This window comes from Oncorhynchus masou, chromosome 27 (genome assembly GCF_036934945.1).
Source record: "Oncorhynchus masou masou isolate Uvic2021 chromosome 27, UVic_Omas_1.1, whole genome shotgun sequence".
Classification (NCBI taxonomy): Eukaryota; Metazoa; Chordata; class Actinopteri; order Salmoniformes; family Salmonidae; genus Oncorhynchus; species Oncorhynchus masou.
The window spans coordinates 39,388,853-39,410,656 of record NC_088238.1 but is presented as its reverse complement, the minus strand read 5'-3'; the positions used below and the strand labels follow the sequence as shown (position 1 = coordinate 39,410,656).

Genomic DNA, 21,804 nt, shown 5'->3' with positions numbered 1-21,804 from the left:
AGATCTAAATTACATAACATCACTTTCTGCTACACCTAATCCATTGTTCCCCGTGCAATACACCTTAGGCCTATAAATTACACATCGACTTAAAGAGAAAAAACGATTATATGTTCTAAAGTAAAAGTGGGGTTGGGATTACTCAGTAGGGTCTGTAGAATCTATATATGGTGTTATTTAATGGGGATTTGGTTCAAATACCCAGAAGCACTTTCAAATCATTGCTCTGCATCTTTTACGAGTCAGCCATTACAGTTGTTTTTTGAGTGCAAAGAGGTTATGCCAAATTCGCCTAGAACGACTCATAAGTGGTGAGGTTTTGTGCATGTGATAGTGCCTGTGAATTTAAAGTCAAATTGGACAGTTATAGCCATAGATATGAAACATGCAGTTTGTTGTAGTAATGCATTATATTAAATCTTAAGATGATGGATTTTAGTATGAAATAGAATTAAAGGATACACTGCTTCCAATTCAGAAATACCTGGCACTACAGTGTCTGACAATGTATGGGGTTGTAGTGGATATGACACGAAGCTTTGAATTTTCTCATCAGTGCCCCCATTTAAGAAAACAGTCAGAGGGTAGCAGTTGTGGTGTTTATGAGTGCTTGTTCTCTAAAGCAGGCTTATTAAAGGGCAATTTGAATACGCTTTTTCACAAAGGCAAGCGAGACTGTTTTCCCTGAGTTATCGGTGAGGAAATGACTTATTTGAAAGAATTTAAGATTTTAAGCTTGAATGACACAGCAGACTAATCAAATGAATCTATATGATTGATAATTCAATGATATTTAAATATAAATGTGTTATTAATTTAATGTGGTGGTGGGAACCGATATTGATAGTTAGATATCGATATCAAACAATATTAATATCATAAGGCATATCATGATATTGGTTTATTCTTCTTAAACTCTGTAAAAAGGCATACATGTCTGTTCCTGCATGCACAAAGCAAACCTCTCACAGAAATTCTCACAAGCTGTTTACCATACTTAACATAAAATAAAAAAATGTGGGTGGCCTTCCCATTGTATTAAAACTGATTATGTAGGTTATTGCCACCAGAACACACCTGGCCCAATGGGAATTCTGCAAGTAGTTGTCTGGACTTTACAGAAAAGTGAACGGTCACACAGTTGCAATGTATATTCTACAAACCGATTTGATATCAATATCGAATCGAAAAATGCAACTGATATCAAAATTATTGGCACCCTTTATAAAGATGAGCAAAAAAGACTTTTAAAAATAACTAATACAAATACAGATATATTGTATGGTCAAATGTTTTTGAAAGTTATATTATTTTTTATTGATGAATGATTTAAGATTCCTCCCAATGTGTTCTCCAATCTCATAAAACATTTTCTAAAAAAAGTCTCAGTGCCATTATGCTCGCAAGGTGAGGTATTGAAAACAAGAGTGTCAAAAATGTTGACCCCTATCTATTTTTGAAGAAAAACAAAATTATCTCTTTATCTGAGCAATTGTATTAGCATAAAATAATATAATTGTCCCATTTATTTTGTATACAATATAGCTCAGTATTTGGATTATTTCTTTTATTATTTTTTTGCTAATCTTTATCAAGCGTGACAATACTTTTTGACCTGACTCAACATGTTCCATATCAGTGCCCATCACTCATTTTATGGATTTATTCAATGAGTGATTCAAATGACTGAGTGTATCAGTGTCAATCATTTTTAATTGACACATTTCATGGAATGGGTGATTGAAATCAATGAATGCATCATAGAGTATGTCAAACCATGAATTTCTAAGCCGATACATTTCATGAAAAGTGGCGACTGAAATAAATGTATCATAGTGTGTTAGACCTTGAATTAACTGACATTTTATGAAATTGGTGAATGTAGTAAATTAATGTGGTTCAACCTACACTGTTTATTTTAAGTAGTTGAAATACTTAGGGTTGTTGACAGGGTTAATCTTTACTATTTTCAGACCAATACTTAATATACAGCACAAAATGTCTTTGGTGATTCAAATACAGTATATTGCATTGTGGCCAATGGAATTGGCGAAGTAGACAGTGCTGCAGGGTATTTAGATCACAGTCCCCCATGAAATAACACCATACATAGATTCTACAGACCCTAATGAGTAATCCCAACCCCACTTTTACCCGGCACATAGAATAGTTTTCTCTCTCCACAAGCCAATGTGTCTTTTATAGGCCTACAGTGTATTGCATTGGGACCAATGGAATAGGTGGAGTGGAGTGCTGCTGGGTATTTAGACCGCAATCCAAGAAATAACCCCATATAGATTCTACAGACCTCACTGAGTATTCCCAGCCCCACTTTTACATCTGCGCATATAATCGTTTTTGCTCTACAACCCAATATTGTAAACATACCAGTCTGAACATAGACTTTTTGATAGTGATCTTAAAATGTTTTTAGAAGCACATTTGTAATTGTTTCCATAAATTATGGAATTGCATTTGCTTATAAGCACAATACAAATGGACATGGATTCTAATGTAATATCTTTTGAATGAGTTATCCACATTGCAAGGTTTAGAAATGCGGGCTTTTATTTTTAAGGATTACTGATTACCATACAGAGTGACGTTATTATTTATGCTGCTGGCAGAATACTAGTCCCAAATACTACTAACACAAGGGGGAACATAACTTTATTTAGGCTTACTAACATCGTGAATTGTATTCTTAGTCATCATCTCCCTATCAATCAGAATGAAAACTTACAGAATCAAATCCTACTTTCTTATACCATTTGAATTTCAGTAGTCTGTTAGAACTGAAATATGACACCTGGCAATTTTCGTTACTTATTCAGCCCGTCTCTCTCCACCCCTCCTCTCTGTGTCCCTACTGAAAAGCCGTGAAATTCCTGAAGGTTTACGCTTTTGTTTCGATTGTTTTGGCGCAATAATTCGTGGATTTCTTGGAGATGCTCGGCTACTAACCAGCTATAACATTAGGCTACTAAAGTACATTTGCCACTGGTTGTAACTTCAAAGCCGCGTAAACAAGCTTCCCATAATCTTGCAGTTCAACACCCTTCTCCCGTTACAGTGAGCGAGAAGTTGAGATAAAGGAACGGGGAATGAAAAAAAGTGTGGAAACTCAGGAAGAAGGAAGGAGAATAAAGGGAAACTAGGAAGAGTTTTCGCTCAAGGAAGAGAGAAAGTTATGTGGACATAAGAATCCTCTCCCCCGGTTTGACAGCGCAAGAAGCTGTGATTTCTACTCCCCTGGGAAATTGGTAAGCGATTCCAAATAGCTATTGGGTTACACGATCAACCACTGACTAACTAAACATTATGCACATAGGCTACAACTATTGATACGTGTCACGTGTTTGTTTTACTTCGCTTCTTCTCTAGGCTACCTCTTGGGCCTATTATCACTATATAGGCTACTGTTACTATGGCGTACATCAATCAGTCTTAAACACTTTTTCCTAACAGCGTTTACGTAACTGTCTTTATTTTCTATTTCAATTAAATTCTGCAGTCTGTCTTGATCTATACACATTTCAGAGTGCAGTTTGGATAGCCACATAGATAGACCCACTGGTAACTGAGGCTGTAATTACTTACACTGGTACATTATACAGTTGAAACGCTCTACATTCTGTTTCCAGGCATTCCATGTGTTACCTTACCGTTTAACAAAAACTTTCTGAAACTCTCTCCTCTCTTTTAAACTCTAACTTCAAGTCGTCCCAAAATATAATCATTTGAATAATGTGGATAGCTTCTTAAAAGTAAAATGTTCTCCCTGCATTTAATTGAAGTCGAAGGCCTACCAGTGCTTAATTTTAGCCGGATCCTGCCGGAACAGCATCACCTCCGTTTTGGACTGTTTTATTCCGGAACGTATTTGGCCGGATCCGGTACCTCTTGTGTCATGAAAAATAAGTAACTTTTTGCGATGTAAAAAAAAATAATAAAAGCGTTCAAAGTTCATTCGAGTTCCCTCTTCGTTAATCATAGCGCAAAGGGTTCTGGAGGAGCTGAGGCACTGTCATGTGCCAGTTGTGCAGAGGTGAGGACGGAGTCAGGCGCAGGTGAGGACGACCACCGAATGCCGCCCGAACAAGAAGAGGCACCAACTTCGGCGGAAGTCGTGACAGGCACCCAGTGGTGTAAAAAGTACTTAGGAAAAAATACTTTTAAGTACTATTTAAACTTCTTACGACTGAAATCCCGTTAACAGGATCGAGCAAACCATATAAATATGTTAGGTCAGCACCTAGTCACAGAAAAACAGCCATTTTTCCAGCCAAAGAGAGGAGTCACAAAAAGCAGAAATAGAGATAAAATTAATCACTAACCTTTGATGATGTTCATCAGATAACACTCATAGGACTTCATGTTACACAATACATGTATGTTTTGCTCGATAAAGTTCATATGTATATCCAAAAATCTCAGTTTACATTGGAGCGTTATGTTCAGTAATGTTTTGCTTCCAAAACATCCTGTGATTTTAGTCAGAAATTAGTCAGAAATACCATTATAAATATTCATTTACCTTTGATGATCTTCATCAGAATGCACTCGCAGGAATCCCAGTTCCACAATAAATGTTTGTTTTGTAAAGTCCATAATTTATGTCCAAATACCTCCTTTATGTTCGTGCGTTTAGTTCACAAATTCATGACGCACGAGCACTAGGTCCAGACGAAAAGTCAAAAAGTTCCATTACAGTTCGTAGAAACATGTCAAACGATGTATAGAATTAATCTTTAGGATGTTTTTAACATAAATCTTCAATGATGTTCCAACCGGACAATTCCTTTGTCTTTAGAAATGCAATGGAACGCAGGTCGCTCTCACGGGAGCACGCGGGACTGAGCTCATGGCATTCTGCCAGACCTCTGGTTGAAACAGCTCCCATTCTCTACCCCTTGAGTAGAAGCCTCAAACAAAGTTTTAAAGACTGTTGACATCTAGTGGAAGCCTTAGGAAGTGCAATCGGACCAAATTTACACTGTATCTTGGATAGGCAAAGAGTTGAAAAACTACAAACCTCAGATTTTCCACATCCTGGTTGACTTTTTTCTCAGGTTTTTGCCTGCCATATGAGTTCTGTTATACTCACAGACATCATTCAAACAGTTTTAGAAACTTCGGAGTGTTTTCTATCCAACTAATAATATGCATATCTTAGCCTCTGGGCACCTTATTCATCCAAGCTACTCAATACTGCCCCCCAGCCATAAGAAGTTAAGTAGTTTTTGGAGTATCAGTACTTTACTTTACTATGTATATGTTTGACAACCTTTACTTTTACTTCACTGCATTCCTAAAGAAAATAATGTACACATTTTTGCAATTACATTTACTTTTGATACTTAAGTATATTTAAAACCAAATACTTTTAGACTTTCACTCAAGTAGTATTTTACTGGGTGACTTTCACTTTTACTTGAGTCATTTTCTATTAAGGTATCTTTACTTTTACTCAAGTATGACAATTGTGGGATTTTTCCACCACTGCCCCTGATAAATTGAAATACATTTGCCAAAGTTATAGAATAACTGCTGTCTGTTCAATGAAAATAATGAAATAATTCAGAATAGCCTACTATACCATGAAAATGCCCGTCATTTAGCCACAGAGGTCAATAGCGTCTTTTAAAAAATAGCCTCGCTGTGGATTGTGTGTAGCCCAATAACAATACATAGCCTAGAGTCAGGAACACGCAGAAAATCTGTCAGTGAACAGCATGTAGACAAAACAGGCCTTTTGCAATATTTCAAATACATTTGCAGGAAAACACAGGTTGGAATCCAAATGGCTCCTGCTGAAAAGAGAAGTCTCTAATCTGTCTGCTCTAGCCTAACAAAATATTTGATAAACTTCCAAATATTGTTTTACAAAGTAAAACGAGTGAGATATACAGTGTATTCAGACCCCTTGACTTAAAAAAAATAAATTACGTTACATACTTATTCTAACATTTATTAAATTGTTTTTTCCCTCATCAATCTAACACACAATACCACATAATATTGGGGTGGCAGGTAGCCTAGTGGTTAGAGTGTTGGGCCAGTAACCGGAAGGTTGCTAGATTGAATCCCAGAGCTGACAACTCTGTCGTTCTGCCCCTGAACAAGACAGTTTGCCAACTGTTCCTAGGCTGTCATTGTAAATAAGAATGTGTTCTTAACTGACTTGCCTAGGTAAATTAAATAAATAAAAAATGACAAGGCAAAAACAGGTTTTTAGAATATTTTGCAAATTAATTAAAAATATAAATATCACATTTACATATGTATTCAAACCCTTTACTCAGTACTTTATTGAAGCACCTTTGGCAGCAATTACAGCCTAGAGTCTTCTTGGGTATGACACTACAAGCTTAGCACACCTGTATTTGGGAGGTTTCTCCCATTCTTCTCTGCAGATCCTCTCAAGCTCTGTCAGGTTGGTTGGGGAGCGTCAGGACTCTACCAGTGGCAACCCATCATTCAGGGCAGGTGGGGCTCCACATTTTTTGTGGGGCTTGCCTATTTTGCATGTTATTTTGGCATTAGTACGTGTCACATATCAGTTTGAAAACAATGTAAAAAAATATACCGCATACAAACATGGTCTCTTTTTTGTTTTCTTGAGTAAGCAGCTCCAAAATTCATGTGTTTCAGCTGAGCTCAGTGCTTTCTGTGGTGGTGGGGCAAGCCAGCAGAAAATAGGAGCATTGCGCCATGATTGGCTCAGTGTTCTGTCACTCATGGGGACACTACTTCACAGGCCAAATCTAAGTCCTTAGTAAGGGTAGACATCGAACATTTCAGCCCTTTGGGTCCTGCTATAGAGTTTACATTAGAAGAGCCCTTCCAAGATGGCTCAAGGTCATTGGCCACAGATAAAATTACGTCAAATCACATTATATGTACAGTAGCTTTGATTGGACTGATCATGTCAAAATCTTACTTTTAAAATCTTAGCTAACAGTTATCAACATGAATCAAGTCGACAATCTACTGACAAATCATTTTTAATCCTTGTCATATGAAGAGAAATAATGAAGAGAAATTATAGATAAAATGTATCGGTGCTCATCGGCCATTGGACATATACATTACACAACAAGTTGGAAATTGCAAATGAAACAATAAGTGGTTTGGAAAGAATCAGTGGCTAACTGCAAGCATTACAAAGCAACCGTCGCACGCTCATTAATGTCTTAATCAAAATTACGGATTGCCTCTTATCCGCTTGACGTTCCCTTATGCCATAGTTTGTACATTTCAATTGTCAGTAGAAACCACATTTGTTTAAGCACGTCAGCCATATCAACTATGTTTTATAAATGCAGTAAATGAGGCTGAATGAACTGTTTCGCTGCCAGAAAAGGCTCCGCTGAAAGCCAGGTGCAGCGGTGGTAAGGTGTTGGGACTCTGCTGTAGGCCCTACCAGTTTGTGGGAACCGTTTGTCACCGTTATAGTGTAATTAATGTACTGTTTAGTGTTGTGTTTTGTAGTGGCTTTGCTGGAATGCATCCCACATGTTTTTATTTTTTTGTCCCACCTAAATGTACATACTAAAATTGCCACTGGTCTCTACAGAGATGTTTGATCAGGTTCAAGTCCAGGTTCTGGCTGGGACACTCAAGGACATTCAGAGACTTGTCTTGACATTCAGAGACTTGTCTCGTTCTCTAGCTGTGTTCTTAGGGTCGTTGTCCTGGTGGAAGGTGAACCTTCTCCCCAGTCTGAGGTTCTGAGCACTCTAGGGCAGATTTTCATCAAGGATCTCTATGTAATTTGTTTCGTTCATCTTTCACCCTCAATCCTGACTAGTCTTCCGGTCCCTGCCACTGAAAAGCATCCCCACAGTATGATGATGCCACCACCATGCTTCACCGTAGGGATGGTGCCAGGTTTCCTCCAGATGGTCATCCTTCTGGAAGTTTCTCCCATCTCCACAGAGGAACTCTGGAACTCTGTCAGAGTGACCATCGGGTTCTTGGTCACCTCCCTGACCAAGGTCCTACTCCCCCAATTGCTCAGTTTAGCCGGGAAGCCAGCTCTAGAAAGAGTCTTGGGGGTTCCCTCCTTCTTCCATTTAAGAATGATGGAGGCCACTGTGTTCTTGGGGACCTTCAATGCTGCAGAAATGCTTTGGTACCCTTCCCCAGATCTGTGTCTCGACACAATCCCGTCTCGGAGCTCTACAGACAATTTCTTCGACATCATGGCTTGGTTTTTGCTCTGACTTGCACTGTCAACTGTGGGACCTGATATAGACAGGTGTGTGCATTTCCAAATCATGTCAAATCAATGGAATTAACCACAAGTGGACTCCAATCAAGTTGTTGAAACATTTTAATGATGATCAATGGAAACAGGATGTACCTGACCTTAATTTCCAATCTCATAGCTAAGGCTCTGAATACTTATGTAAATAAGGCATTTCAGTTCTTTATTTTTCATACATTTGTTAAAATCTCTAAAAACCTGTATTTGATTGGTCATTATGGGGTGTTGTGTGTAGATTGATGAGGGAAAAAAATGTTTTATTCAATTTTAGAAAAAGACTGTAACGTAACAAAATGTGGAAAAAGTCAAGGGGTCTGAATACATTCCGAATGCACTGTAGGCTTTTGGCACGAACGCATCGGCCATCACCGGTGAGTGAACTGCGCATCATTGGGTGAGTGAGTGAAACTGAATAGCATTTTTAGGACTATAATTTCATCCTCATATTGTAGCCTACAATATGTGTCTCCACACACGTAGGCCTATGCTGTTGATCAAATCAAATCAAATTTTATTAGTCAGATGTGCCGAAGTAGACCTTACAGTGAAATGCGTACTTACGAGCCCCTAACCTACAGTGCAGTTTAAAACAATATGGATAAGAATAAGAGATAAAAGTAACAAGTAATTAAAGAGGAGCACTAAAAATAACAATATATACAGGGAGTGCCCGGTACAGAGTCAATGTGTGGGGGCACCGGTTAGTTGAGGTAGTATGTACATGTAGGTAGAGTTAATTAAGGTGACTATGCATAGATGACAACAGAGAGTGGCAGTGGTGTAGAGATGGAAGGGGGGGGGGAATGTAAATAATCTGGGTAGCCATTTGACAAGATGTTCAGGAGTCTTATGGCTTGGGGGTAGAAGCTGTTTAGAAGCCTCTTGGACCTAGACTTGGCACTCCAGCACCGCTTGCCGTGTGGTAGTAGAGAGAAGAGTCTATGACTAGGGTGGCTGAAGTCTTTGAACATTTTCAGGGCCTTCCTCTGACACCGTCTGGTATAGAGGTCCTGGATGGCATGAAGCTTGGCCCCAGTGATGTACTGAGCCGTTCGCACTACCCTCTGTAATGCCTTGCGGTCAGAGGCCGAGCAGTTGCCATACCAGGCAGTGATGCAACCAGTCAGGATGCTCTCGATGGTGCAGCTGTAGAACCTTTTGAGGATCTGAGGACCCATGCCAAATCTTTTCCGTCTCTTGAGGGGGAATAGGTTTTGTCTTGCCCGCTTCATGACTGTCATGGTGTGCTTGGACCATGTCAGTTTGTTTGTGATGTGGACACCAAGGAACTTGAAGCTCTCAATCTGCTCCACTGCAGCCCCATCGATGAGAATGGTGGCGTGCTCGGTCCTCCTTTTCCTGTAATCCACAATCATATCCTTTGTCTGGATCACATGGAGGGAGAAGTTGTTGTCCTGGCACCACACGGCCAGGTTTCTGACCTCCCTATAGGTTGTCTCGTTGTTGTCGGTGATCATCGGCAAATTTAATGACGTTGTTGGAGTCGTGCCTGGCCGTGCAGTCATGAGTGAACAGGGAGTACAGGAGGGGGCTGAGCACAGTGCTGTTACCTACCCTTACCACCTGGGGGCGGCCCGTCATTGATGAGCTTTGAGGGCACTATGGTGTTGAACGCTGAGCTGTAGTCAATGAATAGCATTCTCACATAGGATTCCTTTTATCCAGGTGGGAAAGGGCCGTTTGGAGTGCATTAGAGACTGCATCATCTGTGGATCTGTTGGGGCGGTATGCAAATTGGAGTGGGTCTAGGGTTTCTGGGATAATAGTGTTGATGTGAGCCATGACCAGCCTTTCAAAGCACTTCATGGCTACAGATGTGAGTGCTATGGGTCGGTAGTCATTTAGACAGGTTACCTTAGTGTTCTTGGGCACAGACACTATGGTGGTCTGCTTAAAACATGCTGGTATTACAGACTCGGACAGGGAGAGGTTGAAAATGTCAGTGAAGACACTTGCTAGTTGGTCAGGTCATGCTTGCAGTACACGTCCTGGCAATCCGTCTGGCCCTGCGGCCTTGTGAATGTTGACCTGTCTGAAGGTCTTACTCATATCGGCTGCGGAGAGCATGATCTTCCAGTACAGCTGGTGCTCTCATGCATGTTTCAGTGTTATTTGCCTCGAAGCGAGCATAGAAGTAATTTAGCTCGTCCGGTAGGCTCATGTCACTCGGCAGCTCTCAGCTGTGTTTCCTTTTGTAGTCTGTAATGGTTTGCAGACCTGCCACATCCGACGAGCGTCAGAGCCGGTGTGGTACGACTCAATCTTAGTCCTGTATTGACGCTTTGCCGGTTTGATGGTTCGTCTGAGGGCATAGCGGGATTTCGTATAAGCTTCCGGTCCCGCTCCTTGAAGCGGCAGCTCTAGCCTTTAGCTCAGTGTGGATGCTGCCTGTAATCCATGGTTTCTGGTTGGGTTATGTATGTACGGTCACTGTGGGGACGACGTCATCGATGCACTTATTTATGAAGCCAATGACAGATGCTCCTCAATGCCATTGGAGGAATCCCGGGAACATATTCCAGTCTGTGCTAGCGAAACAGTCCTGTAGCTTAGAATCTGCTTCATCTGACCATTCATCTGATGGATTTAAGGTCATTTTTATTGATCTCAGATTCTCAGTTTGTCAGTGTCAAAGTAGACTGTCATTTCGATCATTTGTATGGTTTTTTAAAAATTCTGTAAATGTCTCCAGGCATGACATGCGTTTATAAAATACCACATTTTTCCCAGACCCTAGGCTACTACAATGTTCCCCATGTGTGCAACTTCTGTAAGTGCCTCTACTCTACTGCTTTGTGTCACTACGCAAATGTGATGATATGCATGAAATGCTTTATTATAAAGGTGATTTTTTTTTCTTTTTTCAGTACCTCAGACCTCGCTAGGTCACCCCCGTCTCGCACTCGTTTTTGGTTCCAGCACCTCCTGATTTACAAATTAAGCACTGCCTACCACCAAGTAGTGTAATATAGGTGTTATAACAGCTTAGTAACCAGTAGTTTTCTATGGTTCTTTATAACGTGTTTATTATGTATTAATAGACAACTATATCATCTTTATCTTAGACAACCCTCCAACCCAGAGCACAGTGAAGTCTACCCACGCTGGCACTCTCTCCTACTGACACAAGAGATGGAGGGAGAGAAGGAGAGAGAGAGGGAGCAGGGAGAGGAGAAAGAGAGCGACGAGACGGAGGAAGAGGAGAAACAGAGCGACGAGGCTGAAGAGGAAGATGATGAAGAGGATGATGATGATGAAGATGCGGAGGGAGCTGCGTTGGTGTGGCAGGAGGGGTCATACGGAGAGGATGACCTGGGACTACCCATAATGCATTGGGAGGCGCTGAGCCTGCGCATCGCAGAGCTGGAGAAACAGGAAGAGGAGAAGAGAGAGAAGAAAACAAAGGTCAGAAGTCACGGTTGAGTGCTGGGGACAGGTGTTTTTGGACAGGTAGTGGAGAGTAGAGGGGGAAGGGGAGAGGAGTGAGAAGAAAGAACAAAGGTAAAGGGTCATAGTTGAATGCTGTCTGTTACTTATGGATGTGGACAGGTGACACAGTTGTCTATTTGTGGGAGAGAAGAGTGCATCTGTCAGGGACACAGTGTTGTACAAAAAACATGGTGCCTGAATGCAATGTCAGGCACCTGCTCTATTCAGTGGCTAGTTTTGTGTTGAAAGAGACTACACAGCACTGCAAAACAATATGAACTTTAAAAAAAATCCATTATCATTTTAACCTTTATTTATCCAGGAAGTCCCAATGAGGTCAGAATACCTCTTTTACAAGGGAGACCTGGCCATTAAAAAAACAATTAAACTTACACACAGGAGAGGCTCTCCATAACTTGCTCTGTATAACTTGTGCTACCTACAGTCATGTGAAAAAGCAAGTACACCCCCTGGAAAGTTTGACTTTTTAGGAAGCATTTGGACAGATGGATATGTAATATTCACTTCAACACTATTGACAGATAAAGGTAACCTAATTTAACAAATGAAACTGAAAGATTATACTTTGCCATCATTTATTCATCGAAAGTCAACAGAAATGCCATTCCATAGTGTAAGTACACCCCTAGCTTCAGTAGCTGGTGTTGCTCCCTTCAGCTGAAATAACTTAATGTAGCCATTACTTGTAACTGTCTATCAGTCTCTCATATCAACTGGAAGGATTTATTCCAACTCTTCTTTACAGTACTGCTTCAACGGTGTTATATTCAAGGGATTTCTGGCATGCACGACCCGCTTCAAGTCCCCCCACAACATTTAGACAGGATTGAGAGCTTGGCTTTGACTCGGCGATTCCATAACCCTCCATTTCCTCTTTTTGAGACATTCTGTTGTAGATTAGTTTGTGTGTTTTGGATCATTGTCCTGTTGCAAGATCCATGTTCGATTCAGCTTCAGCTTTTTGACAGATGGCCTCACATTCTCCTCAAGGATTCTCTGGTACAATATGTAATATGGTAACATGTAACATGGTTGACTAAATGATGGCGACTTGGCCGGGCCCTCAGGCAGTAAAGCAGCCCCAAACCATAATGCCACCGCCTCCATGCTTTACGGTTGGTATGAGGTTCTTCTGTTCAAAGGCAGTGTTTTGTTTTTTTGCCAAAGATGGCGTCTGGCATTGCGGCTAAACAACTCCACCTTTGACTCATCTGTCCAGAGCACATTGTTCCAGTAGTTTTGGTCTTTACCCAGGTGTTGTCTGGAAAACGTCAGTCTTGTCTTGATATTCTTTTTTGAAAGCAGAGGCTTCTTCTTTCCTGACCTCCCATATGTAGGCCAAGATGGTGCAGTCTCTTTCTGACAGTTGACTCATGCACTTCAATATTGATTGTAGCAAGAGAGGCCTGTAGATCCCTTGATGTTACCTTGGGGTTTTTAGAGACTTCTATGAGCATCTTTCGGTCAGCTCTTGGGGTGAATTTGGTGGGACGACCTGTCCTAGGTGGATTGCCAGTGGTCTGGAATTTTCTCCATTTGTAGATGATCCATCGGACAGTGGAACTATGTACTTCGAATTGCTGGGAAATGGATTTGTAACCCCTCCCAGACTCACAGGCATCAATCATCTTTCTTCTGGGGGCCTCGGATGGGTATTTGGATCTTTGCATGATGTGTTACAACACCCATATGGTTAAGACCAAACCAGACCAAGTTTATAATCTTTATGGAAGTCTGGACTCTCCCAAGGTATTCTCTAATGATTTCCTAATAATTTGCACCTGTTTTGGTGCCTGATCCTAATTTTAGCCATTTTAGATGAAGGTAAAGGGAGGGGTGTTCACATTTTCATCTGCATAACGAAACTGCATTTTGGTATATTTTAATTGCATAACATTTTCAAAGTAAATTTTTTGGTGTGCGATTTGTTAAATTGAGTTCCCTTTATCAATGAATGTGGTTGGAAAATAGCTAAAATATCCATGTGTCCAAATATGTTTAAAAATGATTCAAAATAGACCACTTTCCAAAGGGTGTACTTACTTTTTCACGACTGTATATCTGATTCATCTCCAGTCTTCCAGTGTCCTCGAACGAGGTAAGAAATTGTCAGCAAGCCGGCCGGAGGAGAGAGAGAGAGGGAAGACGCTGTCCATGAACCGGCCAGGAGACAGGGAGCAAGGGAAGAGTAAGGAGAGCTGGGAGGACAGAGGCGAGGAGGACTGCAATAGCCGTGTGACAGCCCTAACCTCGCGGTACGAAGCACGGTGTCGTCTACGTAACATTGTGTTGTGATAGTGTTGTTAATTATGTACTAATAGTATACTACCCAGGCTGATAGAATCATGAACAAATCCCACTTCTGACACCAGTGTAATGAAAGGGAGAAGCATAAGGTTCGAGGCAAGAAGCGAACTCACATCCTTGTGGTCAATAATCCAAGAAAGAATCCAAGAAAGCTAGCTCCCTAGAGGAGTGGTATCAAATAAAAATTGATTGGTCACATACACATGGTTAGCACATGTTATAGCTAGTGTAGCGAAGTGCTAGTGCTTCTATTTCTGACAGTGCAGCAATATCTAACAAGTAATCTAACAATTCCACAACAGCTAGCTAATACACACAAATCTAAGTAAGGGAATGGAATAAGAATAATAAATATAAATATATGGATGAGCAATGACAGAGCGGCATAGGCAAGATGCAATAGATGGTATAAAAACAGTATATACATACACTACCGGTCAAAAGTTTTAGAACACCTACTCATTCGAGGGTTTTTCTTTATTTTTACTATTTTCTATGAAATAACACATATGGAATCATGTAGAACCAAAAAAGGGTTAAATAAATCGAAATATATTTTATATTTGAGATTATTCAAATAGCCACCCTTTGCCTTGATGACAGCTTTGCACACTCTTGGCATTCTCTCAACCAGCTTCATCAGGTAGTCACCTGGAATGCATTTCAATTAACAGGTGTGCCTTCTTAAAAGTTAATTTGTGGAATTTCTTTCTTTCTTAATGTGTTTGAGCCAATCAGTTGTGTTGTGACAAGGTAGGGGGTATACAGAAGTCCATATAATGTCAAGAACAGCTCAAATAAGCAAAGAGAAACGACAGTCCATCATTACTTTAAGATATGAAGGTCAGTCAATACGGAACATTTCAAGAACTTTGAAAGTTTCTTCAAGTGCAGTCGCAAATATCATCAAGCACTATGATGAAACTGGCACTCGTGAGGACTGCCACAGGAATGGAAGACCAAGAGTTACCTCTGCTGCAGAGAATATTCATTAGAGTTACCAGCCTCAGAAATTGTAGCCCAAATAAATGCTTCACAGAGTTCAAGTAACAGACACATCTCAACATCAACTGTTTCAGAGGAGACTGCGTGAATCAGGCCTTCATGGTCAAATTGCTGCAAAAGAAAACACTACTAAAGGACACCAATAATGAGAAGAGACTTGCTTGGGCCAAGAAACACGAGCAATGGACATTAGACTGGTCGAAATTTGTCCTTTGTTCTTGAGTCCAAATTTCAGATTTTTGGTTCCAGCTGCCGTGTCTTTGTGAGACGCAGTGTGTGTGAACGGATGATCTCTGCATGTGTGTTTCCCACAGTAAAGCATGGAGAAGGCGGTGTTATGGTATGGGGGTGCCTTGCTGGTGACACTGTCTGTGATTTGTTTTTTAATTCAAGGGACACTTAACCAGCATGGCTACCACAGCATTCTACAGTGATACGCCATTCCATCTGGTTTGGGCTTAGTGGGACTATCATTTGTTTTTCAACAGGACAATGATCCAACACATCTCCAAGGTATGTAAGGGGTATTTTACCAAGAAGGAGAGTGATGGAGTGCTGCATCAGATGACCTGGCTTCCACAATCCCCCGACCTCAACTCAATTGAGATTGTTTGGGATGAGTCGGAAAAAGTGAAGGAAAAGCAGCCAACAAGTGCTCAGCATATGTGGGAACTCCTTCAAGACAGTTGGAAAAGCATTCCAGGTCAAGCTGGTTGAGAGAATGCCAAGAGTGTGCAAAGCTGTCATCAAGGCAAAGGGTGGCTATTTGAAGAATCTCAAATATAAAATATATTTAGATTTGTTTAACACTTTGTTGGTTACTACATGATTCCATGGCTGATGGCATTGAGATAGAAGCTGTTTTTTAGTCTTTCGGTCCCAGTTATGATGCACCTGTACAGACCTCACCTTCTGGATGGTAGCGGGTTGAAGAAGGCAGTGGCTCGGGTGGTTGTTGTCCTTGATTATCTTTTTGGCCTTCCTGTGATATCGGGTGCTGTAGATGTCCTGGAGGGCAGGTTGTTTGAACCGGGTAATGCATTGTGCAGACTGCACCACCCTCTGGAGAGCCCTGCGGTCGTGGGCGGTGCAGTTGCCGTACCAATCGGGGATACAGCCTGACAGGATGCTCTCAATTGTGCAACTGTAAAAGTTTGTGCGGGTTTTAGGTGACAAGCCAAATTTCTTCAGCCTCTTTTGTGCCTTCTTCACTACACTGTCTGTGTGGGTGGACCATTTCAGTTTGTCCGTGATGTGTACGCCGAGGAACTTAAACACTTTCCACCTTCTCTTGTAATCATGTTTATCAATGCCAGGGTCATTTCACTACTTACTAACCAAAAAAATTGTTTTCCAAATCAGTCTTTCGAATCAGATGAACCTCCAGCTGTGCTTCATCAATGACAGCGGAAGCGAAGAAGAAGATGAGGATACTGGCAAAAAAGTTAGTGTGAAGGTAAGCACACACACTCAAAAGGTAAGGCTGGTCATAGATAGAGTGGTACAGCTAGAGTGATACAGGATATATCATAGAATTGTGAAAGACACTTGTTTTCTTGTATTCCAGATCTCAACCATAATGCCGTTTTTGTTTTGTTTCTGTCCTTTCAAGAATTCCAAAATGGTTGGTAAGAGCGGTTCCAGTGTGCAGGTGCGCCAGCAGCCCAAGTTCCCTGCCCCCCCTGCAGCCAAGAGCAAATCATCAGGCTTCAAGGCTGCACTGAGCGCGCTCAGAAACAAGCTGAGGACCGAGCAGAAACAAGAGGTGAGAGCGGGAGGGAACGAGGGACCTGAATCCCAAATCAACTCCTTGCCCCTACCCCCTCTGCACTCCTGTAGTTCTGAATGTATAGGATAGGCACTTGCGTCTCCTTGCCATCTGATAGAATCCCATCATATCTACAGGAGTGGCTAGGAAGGAGGTTAATAGTACTGCCCTTGGGGTGCACAGTGTTTTGTTATTAGGTGTTATCTTACATTCTGTTCTTCACTCTGTCCCCTGTGTCTCAGAGCCCAGCTTGTTGTAATCAGCTGTTGAAGAATAGAAGGCTGGACCGCAGTGACCTGCAAGCCTTCAGTCTCAAAGAGCTCAACGCCCACCAAAACTCTCTCAACAAGGCTATACAAGGTGAGTGGTCACTTAGATACTACACAGGCTATATTGCATATTTACACTGAGTGTACAAAACATTGCTCTTTCCATGACATAGACTGACCAGGTGAAAGCTATGATCCCTTATTGATGTCACCTGTTAAATCAACCTCAATCAGTGTAGATGAAGGGGAGAAGACAGGTTAAAGAGGGATTTTTAAGCCTTGAGACAAGTGAGACATAGATTGTGTATATGGGCCATTCAGAGGGGAATGGGCAAGACAAAAGACTTAAGTGCCTTTGAACGGGGTATGGTTTGAGTGTCAAGAACTGCAACGCTGCTGGGTTTTTCACACTAAACGGTTTTCAGAGTGTATGAAGAATGGTCCACCACCCAAAGGACATCCAGCCAACTTCACACAACTGTGGGAAGCATTGGGGTCAACATGGGCCAGCATGGAACGCTTTTGACACCTTGTAGAGTTCATGCCCCGACAAATTGAGACTGTTCTGAGGGCAAAAGCAGGTGCAACTCAATATTAGGAAGGTGTTCCTGTTTTGTATACTCAGTGTACATTTTAGATATAGGCTAATTTATATTTCACCTTTTTCATTTATAAGTTATACCAACCTTATTATTTTACCTGTTTTTCACCTTTTTCAAATGATCTGTACAACTGCATTTGGTCTTACATGTTTGATCTGACATTTTGTTTGTGTGCCCGTGCGCATGTGGGTGTGTCTCTGTGCCTCGCCCATCAGACCTTAGCACAGAGCTGGTGGTTCATCTTCAGACTCGGGACCAGCTGAGGACAGAACAGGATGCTATGCTGCTGGAGGTACAGGACATGACATCACTCTGACGTCACCTTAATCACATTTACAACCCTGACCAAGATGGCTGCCATTATCAGCACAATCTAGAGCTATGCAGGTCTATGACAAGCCACTCTTGTGTATTATATATTCTATGGACGACACTTTCAGAAGGCCCATCACCATAGAATAATTCTAATCATTCTAAGTTCTACGGTCATCGTCTAATAAAATGGAATCCCGGTGTCAGAGATCAGGTCACAGGTCACATGACGGACACCGGTGCTTGAAATTAATGGACGAATCAAATCAATGTGAAGAGACTGCATCACTCCTAAATACTTTTTTGGATTGAATTGCACAGCATTTTGTTTTTATTTCCCAGTGAGCAAAACTGGTTGAAATGACGTCATCACACCCAGTTTCACATTTATTATGACATCATATCAACCGGTTTTGCTCTGTGTTTTTTTGTGTTTTTATAAAGGGAAACGTGTATGTCTGGACTGTTAATGTTGTTGTATTTTAGTGTTTTAGGGGGAAAATAACGGTAATATTATAAGGGATTAATAAGCTGCTATTGCTACCCATGGATCAGTCTAGTTCAAATGTCCATTGTCATCCACATGTTGAAATGCAATGATCGTTTGGTAGCACATTATTTGAACTATACGTCATACAGTATCATAACAAATGTCCGAAGATTTCTTGTCATTGAGCGTCACGACGTAGAGTTTGAATAAAGTGTTACCGATTGTTTTTTATTCTTGTTGCCGGGACACGTTTCATTGTTTGTTTTGATTTTATGTTGCCGGGACACAGCTATGTCTTCTATTCTCGTCAATGTTTTAATGTATGTATGATGATCGTTGAATGAGTCAGTCAGAGAAAGGGGCATTACTAACCAAACAGACACACACACAGCAATGCGAGCACAGCTCAACTCAATGACTTGGGTCTATTGAAATAGCAGGAAATGTAAAGGGTATGGAATACTATATTAACCTGCATACTGTTGTAATATGACAACAATGTACCTACCAGCCGACCGACAAGATGCCTGACCAAGCCTCACTTGTTTGGTACTGTTGTCATAAAACAGCAACACAAGGAGCATTGGGATTTTGTCCGGGTTACATGAGTTTGACGTCACTGTTGACGTTGTTTTATTCTACAATAATTTTGCATGAAATAAACAGGTTGTCAAGGATACATATTGTGTGTAGGTGTGCTAGTGCTGCTTTGTATGTATGTACCTGTATCTAGAGATGGATTAAGTGTACGTGTACAGTAGCTATTTACATAATGTATTTAGCACAGATGTAAATTGTATACATTGCCGTCTGTGTGTGTGTTTGTGTGCGTGCGTGCGTGAGTGCGTGTGTGTGTGTGTGTGTGTGTGTGTAACTTCAGCCCTGGTTAGAGTTTGCCTTAGCCAAATGTCTAGATCAGCAGAATGGGAGGAAGAGAGGGGGACAGGGGGAGGGAGGGAAGATAGAGGGACATGAGGAGAGAGAGGGTGAGAGGGAGGGAGGGAGGGACTGTGTCACACCGACAAAGACACGAGGCAGACAGGGATGAGTTAGAGGAGCCAAAAACAGGTAGACAGGAGGCAGACCTGAAGGTGACTCATTATGTCAAGAGAGAGATAGACTTTCCAACACAGAGTTTCTTGATTGGTCATTTTGTTCTTATATATTCACCATTTTACCCGTGGTCTTCACTGGTATCTTCAGTCTTTTTGGTTTTTTGGACTCGGTTTTTCTAACTTGGAGAACAGGGATAAAGGAAGAGCACTTTGAACCACAGCTCATTTCAACAGGTATGTCCTTTATTTTGCTTACAAAGCTCACAGATTGCAGGGATTGAGGTATTTATGCTGTTTACATTTATAGATTTATTACAGTAACATTTATTGCCACTCTCTCTATGTGCCATACTTTCTTATGACAGCCAGGAGACCAGTCCTGACACACACAGTACAAGCAGGAGACCAGTCCTGACACACACAGTACAACCAGGAGACCAGTCCTGACACACACAGTACAACCAGGAGACCAGTCCTGACACACACAGTACAACCAGGAGACCAGTCCTGACACACACAGCACAACCAGGAGACCAGTCCTGACACACACAGTACAACCAGGAGACCAGTCCTGACACACAGAGTACAACCAGGAGACCAGTCCTGACACACACAGTACAACCAGGAGACCAGACCTGACACACACAGTACAACCAGGAGACCAGTCCTGACACACACAGTACAACCAGGAGACCAGACCTGACACACACAGTACAACCAGGAGACCAGACCCGACACACAAACAGTACAACCAAGAGACCAGACCTGACACACACTGTACAACCAGGAGACCAGACCTGACACACACAGTACAACCAGGAGAACAGTCCTGACACACACAGTACAACCAAGAGACCAGACCTGACACACACAGTACAACCAGGAGACCAGTCCTGACACACACAGTACAACCAAGAGACCAGACCTGACACACACAGTACAACCAGGAGACCAGACCTGACACACACAGTACAACCAGGAGACCAGTCCTGACACACACACACAGTACAACCAGGAGACCAGTCCTGACACACACACAGTACAACCAGGAGACCAGACCTGACACACACACAGTACAACCAGGAGACCAGACCTGACACACACACAGTACAACCAGGAGACCAGTCCTGACACACACAGTACAACCAGGAGACCAGACCTGACAAACACACAGTACAACCAGGAGACCAGACCTGACACACACACAGTACAACCAGGAGACCAGTCCTGACACACACAGTACAACCAAGAGACCAGACCTGACACACACAGTACAACCAAGAGACCAGACCTGACACACACAGTAAAAATATTCCTCATTTATTTGTATTTATTATGGATCCCCATTAGTTATTGCCAAGGCAGCTGCTACTCTTCCTGGGGTTCAGCAAAATTAAGACAGTTACATACAATTAAAGCCATTACATTTCATTTCACAACAGATTTCACAACACATTAAGTGTGTGCCTTCTCTACTACCACATATCTACAACACAAAATCCATATGTACGAGTGTGTATGTTATTGTGTGTGTGTGTACGCGTGTCTGTCCCTTCACGGTCCCCACTGTTCCATAAGGCATAGTTTTATCTGTTTTTTTAAATCTGATTTTACTACTTGTATAAGTTACTTTATGTGGAATAGAGTTCCATGTAGTTGTGGCTCTATGTAGTACTGTGCGCCTCCCATAGTCTGTTCTGGACTTGGGCACTGTGAAGAGACCTCTGTTGGCATGTCTTGTGTGGTATGCATGGGTGTCTGAGCTGTGTGCCAGTAGTTTAGACCGACAGCTCGGTGCATTCAACATGTCAATACTTCTCACAAATACAAGTACTGATGAAGTCAATCTCACCTCTACTTTGAGCCAGGAGAGATTGACATGCATATTAATGTTAGCTCTCCATGTACATTTAAGGGCCAGCTGTGCTGCCCTGTTCTGGGTCAATTGTAATTTTCCTAAATCCCTCTTTGTGGCACCTGACCGCACGACCGGACAGCAGTCCAGGTGCAACAAAACAAACTAGGGCCTGTAGGACCTGCCTTATTGATAGCGTTGTTAAGAAGGCAGAGCGGTGCTTCATTATGGACAGACCTCTCCACATTTGAGCTACTGTTCCATCAATATGTTTTGACCATGACTGTTTTACAATCCAAGGTTACTCCAAGCCGTTTACTCTTCTCAACTTGCTCAATTTCCACATGATTTATTAGAATATTTAGTTGAGGTTTAGGGTTTAGTGAATGATTCGTCCC

The 21,804-nt window shown here is 41.7% G+C and overlaps 1 protein-coding gene across 1 annotated transcript; it reads left to right on the top strand.

Moving 5' to 3' along the window:
• Positions 1 to 2,840: 2,840 nt before the first annotated feature.
• si:dkey-6n21.12 (schwannomin-interacting protein 1) lies at positions 2,841 to 19,184 on the top strand. The gene is made up of 7 exons (XM_064940170.1): positions 2,841 to 3,263; positions 11,359 to 11,698; positions 13,820 to 13,998; positions 16,418 to 16,511; positions 16,668 to 16,820; positions 17,066 to 17,183; positions 17,910 to 19,184. Exons 2-7 carry the CDS (start codon positions 11,426 to 11,428, stop codon positions 18,008 to 18,010), a joined length of 918 nt encoding a protein of 305 aa, XP_064796242.1. The 5' UTR covers positions 2,841 to 3,263; positions 11,359 to 11,425; the 3' UTR covers positions 18,011 to 19,184.
• The last annotated feature ends 2,620 nt before the right edge of the window (positions 19,185 to 21,804 follow it).